General features: G+C 47.9%; 1 protein-coding gene across 1 annotated transcript; it reads right to left on the bottom strand.

The window, feature by feature from the left end:
• Positions 1-898: 898 nt before the first annotated feature.
• On the bottom strand, positions 899-2,741 carry gpr4 (G protein-coupled receptor 4; the record flags this gene model as incomplete). Its single annotated transcript, XM_080006985.1, has 3 exons — positions 899-1,623; positions 1,799-2,063; positions 2,613-2,741. 3 exons carry the CDS (start codon positions 2,739-2,741, stop codon positions 899-901), a joined length of 1,119 nt encoding a protein of 372 aa, XP_079863111.1.
• Positions 2,742-7,507: the final 4,766 nt, after the last annotated feature.

The raw sequence follows: 7,507 nt of genomic DNA, 5'->3' as shown, positions 1-7,507 counted from the left end.
CTTTGAACTTGAACCGAGTGGAATAAGATATGGTGACAGTGGGACCTTTCCTGCCACAGCAGTCGAGTGACCTCTGACCTTTGTGCTGTCTGTGGTGACGACGGAAAACATGGTTCACGTTACACTGACAATCTTAACATTCTAGATAACACAGTTTACCAACTGCAGTTCCTCATGAGGCCTCATCGCTTCCTTCTGGAGAAACAGTGACGACACGGCAAACGACTCTGATCATAAAATTTCCTCTTAAATTCTTTAAAAACTTTTTCCAAAATGTAGTTACGAAAAAAAAACAAAAAAGAAAAACGAGATTCTTGTTGCACCACGCCGGGGGTCCGTCCGGTGGGGAGGAGAATAACCTGAAGCCCTCACTCAATTAAGAAATTTTGATCGCACATTTAGATGGTGTGCGGAAAATCTCATTTTTCAATTTCTCAAAATGCAGTTGTCAGTAAGAGCGTCCTGAGTCTTAAGAACTGGCGCAGGTCCCGCTCAGTCTTCCTCCAGTCCGAATTCAGTTCATAACTCCTCTCTCTAATGGAATCCTCTCTCTAATGGAATCCTCTCCCTAATGGAATCCTCCCTCTAATGGAATCCGACGTCCTGTACCCATACCGGTGTTGTGCAGAGAATTGATCCATACAATTTCCCGACTTCACACTTTAAGGACGATTCCTTCCTGTTTATCTATATCAGTATTATTATCGTCCGCCGTGCAATTTTCACTCTGCAGTTTGTTGGTTTAGGGCATGACAGTACCATGAGCACATGCGTTTGCAAGCAGGGTGGAGCCCATTACAAAGTCAGACAGTATCACATTTGCAATATCAGAGCCAACCACTAACATCGGACCGTGCTGATACATTTTCGTCATTTTCACTGAATGTGTCAGAATTTGTTATTTCCTAACACTGAGGATGGTCATCTGTAGACACTCCTCCTTCAGAGCCACCAGTTCCGTCTTGTAGCTCCTCGTTTTGGCCCCGTCGGCATAGACGCAGGGCTGCTTCTTGGCCGACAGCGGCGTGTCCAGGGTCACCGAGCCGGCGTTGAGCATGTCGGCGTGGGACGGCGAGGGCTTGGAGCCCCCGCGGTGACAGGCGGCGGCCAGCAGCGCCGACAGCGCCCGGCCCACATCGTGCCTTGCCCCCTCGTTGACGAAGCAGTACAGGATGGGGTCGGCCACGCAGTTCAGGCTGGTCAGCGCCAGCGCCACGTGGTAGGCGGCAAACATGCTCTCCTCCGAGCCGCAGTCGCACGGCTTGTTGAGGAACATGACGCTCCGCCACAGCAGCAGGACGTGGTACGGCCCGAAGCAGAGCAGCACGATCAGGATGAGGCTGAGTGCCAGGCGCTGAATCTTGGCCTTCTCCTGCCGCTCCGTCGAGATGTTGCAGCGCACGGCGGCCAGGATGCCGCGGTACGCGACCAGCATGGCGGTCCAGGGGGCCAGGAAACCCAGGAAGGTCCTGTATAGGTTCATGCCGGCCACCCAGTCCTGCATGGGGTACTTCTCGAAGCAGAAGGTGTGGTTGAATCGGTCTTTGAAGAGCTCGTCGTGAAATAAGGGAGCGGAGTTCGCCACGATCTCTGTGATCCAAACCAACGCGCTGACCATGACAGCTAGGGGTGGGGTGAGGGAGGAGGAGCAGAAGGGGGAGAAGGAGGAGGAAGGGGTGGAGACGAGAGAACACCACAGTGAGGACATTCCCTTCCATTTTATGTCATGTTTGATTCGTGGAACGAATGCAACACGGGAGAATGTACTTCAAACCACTTCCACCCGTCCCCACCGTACCTGTTTTGATTCTCCGGACCTTGGCGAAGCGCAGAGGGTAGGCCACGGCCAGGTACCTGTCCAGCGATATGCAGCAGAGGAAGGCGATGCTGACGTAGATGTTGGTGTAGAAGATGAAGCCGAACAGCTTGCAGCTCTCCTGGCCGTGGATCCAGTCGTCACGTTGCAGGAAGTAGTCGATCCACAGTGGGAGGGTGGCGATGTAGAGCAGGTCGGCCACAGACAGGTTGATCAGGTAAATGCCAAGCTCATTACGCTGCCGCACCTGGATTACATGGGATTTGACTTTATTAATCGTTCCAGCAGCAAGACGCACACAAGTTAACATGATTTCAATAATATTGTTTTCATATGTAAAAGAGGGTCAAGAGAGCGTGACACACGGTGGAATCTATATGCATCACAGAAAACGTTTCGTCTCGTTACAACAGAGAGACAAGGGGGAGAGAGGCGGGGGAATAGAGAGGGGAGGTGAGGGAGAGAGGGGAAAAAGAGGGGGAGAGAGTCACTGAGGGAAACAGAGAAATCGAAGGACGATCAGGGGGAGCAGGGGATCGAGGGAGAAGCAAGAGGGCGAAAGGGATGGATTAAAGAGTTCTAAGGAATATTGGGGTTGATAATGAAGGGATGGAAGGAGGAAAGGAGATGGATGAAGGAAATGAGGCAGCAGATGGGGGACAGACGAGAGAGACTGACGAGTAATGAGAAGAAGCAAGAGGAAGGATGGACGAAGAAGAGGTTTTAAGGTTGGAAGCAATGGCTGTGTGTGTGTGTGTGTGTGTGTGTGTGTGTGTGCGCGCGCGTTGCCTCTCACCTGCATGTAGGCCGCCCACAGGGCCATGCAGTTGGTGGGGAGGCCCAGAACGATGACTATGATGTAGAGAGTCGGCTGAAAGTACTGGTCCACCTTGCTGTCCACATCACAGAACGTGATGTTGCACATTGTCCTGGGTTGTGAGTATGTGAGTGTGTGGTGTGTGTAAGACAGAGGGATCGATTTTAGATGGATAGAAAGACAGACTTTGCAGGTTGTGTTTGTCTTTGTCTCCACTGTCGTCCCTGATTTGGGTATTTACTTTTGCATTTGTCACTTTCTCAGACTCAGTATTCCCAGCCCCGGCGCTGGAGCGGTGTCTCAGCGTCGTTGTCTCCCATCGCCTCCGCTCGTCTTCCATCCCTCCATCGTACGAGTACGGCAGATACTGAGACGTTCCGGGCGGAGGGCACACGCGGGAGGATTCATTGCTCTCCCTCCTTCCACCCCTTGACACGGTGGGGTTGATCGGTCGTCATCGACTCATCCCCCTCCCCCCGTCCCCCCCTCCCTGCCCGCCCCCCCTCCCCCACCCACTCCCCCACCCCACCCACCCACGCACCCACCCACGCACTCCCTCAGAATGGGAGGAAGACGGCGGGAGCAGTAAGGAGCGTGGGAGGAATGGAGGGAGGTGAAATGAAAGCTGTCTTATCGACACCCAGCCAGGCCGTTGGGCAAGACCTCATCAATCTTTTAGAGATTAGACACCGGCCATGTCTGCCGCACTCACTGAACAGAGTGTCTGTCTGTGTGTGTGTGTGTGTGTGTGTGTGTGTATGGATGTGGACAGAAATGACAGAAGTTTGTTGTTGTTGTTTGGAGTCAGAGTGTAAACGAAAGTGTGGATATTTTGTGGGTCTATTTGTGTGTGTGTGTGTGTGTGTGTGTGTGTGTGTGTGTTAGTGCATAGGCTGCTGTTTTTTTTTTTTTTCTATTAAAGTCTGGTTGTCAGTCTCAGCCCATCAGAAAGTCTTTGACTCCAAGAGACGGCGTGCCGCACCAGCACACGGCTCACTGCGGCCCGCGGGCTGATCCTCCACTCCAGCATCCTGCTCATCTGCATCCAGAGACGGTAGGGAAAGAGAGGGAGGGAGAGAGAGAGAGAGAGAGAGAGAGAGAGAGAGATGAGAATTAAAGATGGAAAGAGAAGCAAAAAGATAGAAAAAAGGTTAAAAATGAAGGAATGTCACGGTCACATGGTTCATAACTTCATGCACTTTACACGCCATGAACACCATGAGTCATATTAGGACGTCCTCTCTACCGGAATGTGCCATACACACCGACGTGCATATTCCACCTTCATTTAAATCTTTCAAAAAAAAATTCCACCCTACACCTCACAACGACTGTCGTTGGGGTCACAACTCGCTGAAGGCGAACCAAAGTGTGTAGTATGCATCGAGGAAGTTTCTTAACGAAAAAGTATTTTCGTCAGAGTCGTTCATCACGGCAGATTAAACCGGTTGCGAAGGAGGGAAACCACAGCTGTCGACCATTAACTGTCGAAAGAGGCACTGGCATGTGGTTCCCTGCAGCTGCACAAACTGACATTAAATGGTAATTTAATGCAGCTTGTGCGCACACACACACACACACACACTGCGGCCACACCTTGAGGGTGATGTGTAACCACACCCATGGTGACCTTCTGATCCTTAACTAGGTAAAACTGCTGGCATCTCTTGTCCGCTTCCAGTTTAACACGACAAACCATTCACCATCCTCTTTGCTTTCACACTTTTGCTGTTGCTTTTGCTTTTGATGTTACTGGACGTTGACATATTGACTAGATCCGTTCCACTAGAGAGGTTGTGTTTATTTTTTGCAGAAGTTGCAGTCAACATCTTCATCATATTTCCTTTTTCGATCAATCAATCAATCAATCAATCAATCAATCAATCAACCAATGTGACTTTTCCGTGACTTGTTATTTGCTTTGCGTCATCATGTGTCATATCTACATTTCTGAGGCTGAGGAGGACAGAAACAATCTCACAGCTTCTGTGTGATGTCGAAGAGCAGGGAAGGGAAAACGCACTTTAGGTTTACGTTGTCAAACCCAAATTTCCCAGACTCAATACGCGTCGAGGAAACAATGACATTTACCACGTCACAGTTCGTCTCCCTTTACAGCATTAAATTGCAGTTGCCATGTTCGTCTGACAAATATGGCCGGCAGCAAGATCCAGATCTAATGTGAGCAGGCAGCACAGAGCGCTTGTGTTTCCTCATTAGACAGAAGGGCAGGTCACATGCCATGTGAAACCACAGATCACAATCACTCTTATCCTCCTTCTGCTCCGTTTGCAGAGTCGGCAGTGTGTGTGTGTGTGTGTGCACAGCAGGCTGTGATTGCAGCTCCTTGCTTGCGTGCCCTTTAATCAAGTACAAAGAGAGCAAATATATGATTGATGTTGGTTTCTAAAAAACTGAAACTAACACTCAAACATATCTGCGCTGGCCGCCTAATGACAGAAGCCAAAACACACAGTGTGGGACTGGACCCCAGCGACATCCTCTGTCTGTGATTTTGAGCTTCAGACACTGAAGCCCATGATCAGTGGATCTGGAGCGGAGTGTGCGTGCGCGGCACGTCTTTCTTGAATCCCGGCTGCTGCACGACACCGGAGGAAACAATATTCCAGGGGACGTCAGACGCTATCTGCGTCTTCCCTGTCACTCACACATCTCATGCAGATCAATGTGTTTTATTATAGTGTCAGTCAGAGATACATATCACCAAGTGTTCGCATGCAAGGGTGCTGTGTACATGTGTGTGTGTGTGTATGCACGTGTAAGTGTGTGTGTGTGTGTGAGTGTGTGTGTGTGTGTGTGTGTGTGTGTGTGTGTGTGTGTGTGTGTGTGTGTGTGTGAGACACAGCCAGGGTGAGGTCCATCTGGCTTCCTTGACCTTATAATATCCTGGAGATACATCAAATGCTGCTGTGGCACACCGGACAGAGAACAACAGGTTGATTAAGGCCTCCATTGTAGAAGCGTGGGCACGCGCGCACACACACACACACACACACAGGTGCACAAAATGTTTTCAATGCTTGATACACACCCACACACCATAAAACACACACACACACACACACACACACACACGTACACCCACACACACTCACCCACAGGTGCACAATATGTTTTCTCTGCTTAATACACACCCACATACCATAAAGCACGCACACAACACACACAAACACATACAAACACACACACACACACACACACATACACACACACACACACACACACACACACACACACATATACACGTACACACACACACACACACACACACACACCCAGACACACACACATTCACAAACACACACACACACACACACACACACACACACACACACACACACACACACACACACACACACACACACACACACAGGTGCACAATATGTTTTCTCTGCTTAATACACACCCACATACCATAAAGCACACACACAACACACACACACACACACACACACACACACACATATACACGTACACACACACACACACACACACACACACACACACACACACACACACCAGACACACACACATTCACATACACATTCACACACACACACACACAAAAACACACACACACACACACACACACACACACACACACACACACACACACACACACACACACACAGGTGCACAATATGTTTTCTCTGCTTAATACACACCCACATACCATAAAGCACGCACACAACACACACACACATACACACACACACACACACACACACACACACAGCCCTCAGCCTCCTCTCCATCAGAAAGAGTTTCCCTACACTTTCTCTGCTACAAATCTCTATTGTTTACATCAGCTCTTGGTGGCGGTGGTCCAGATAGAGCTGTAGCGGCTTTTATTACAGTTGTAACAATATGAAATATTCTCTGCTTCATATTGCGTTCATTAATTAAAAATGTTTACTGTCAATATCTGTGTAAACATAATGTAAACTATGATAAGCATTCCATCACAACCAACTGATAAACAGAATCTTTTTTATATTGCTTCATCAATTTAATTTATTTATAACCTTGTTTACGTACCGTTTATGTCCAGTATGTATGTGTCGGAAAAAAAAATCCAAATTGCAAATTCCACAACTTCCTGGTCACTTCAGATGTGAATTGTTGATACAGAGGTTTATTGTATACATTTTTTTATATTGAGCTTTCTCTCTGATGATTTGAACACAACATGGTGTAAAGCTGTCCTGTATCTACGTCTCAAATGGGACCAGAGGATGCAGGGGTTTCAGTCCCAGGTCAGAGCTGCTTACACGCCGCGGTAGGTCCTCGTGCCGCTGATTAGTTTGTATGAATTATTATTGTATGAATTGATGAATTAATAAAAAGCACAGAGTTTTTACACAGGCATTTCCTTCTGAGGGGCTCCTTACGGCCACTGTGATATGTCCTGTTTGAGAACTTCCTGTGTGGCGTGAAAGCTCTCCCGAGAATGGGTCTCGGGGTTTAACGTCTAAAACAGTTGGATCATGATCATGGTACTGACATAACTTTTACTCTACTTTTACATTCACCCTCAACAGAAAAACTGCCGTCAATCTCATAACAGAAATTCACCATCATGTATGGAGTAATTTCTTTTTTGTGAAAAATAAATAATAAAACACGTATAATAATTATCATTAATAATAATAATAATAATAATAATAATAATATTAATAATAATACTTGACAAAATAAATAGTTTGGCTGAGGCCCTCCTTCAATTCATTTGAGGACCCCAAGGGGGCTCTGGGACCCCGTTTGGGAGCCACTGCACTTCAAGTTCAGCTTGACGCAAAATTGAACCCCTAACTATGTGCAAATAACTAATAATGATTTAGTCCCTGGTTATA

Source organism: Zeus faber, assembly GCF_960531495.2.
Source record: "Zeus faber genome assembly, chromosome: 9".
Classification (NCBI taxonomy): domain Eukaryota; kingdom Metazoa; phylum Chordata; class Actinopteri; order Zeiformes; family Zeidae; genus Zeus; species Zeus faber.
This window is presented reverse-complemented; position numbering and strand designations above follow the sequence as displayed.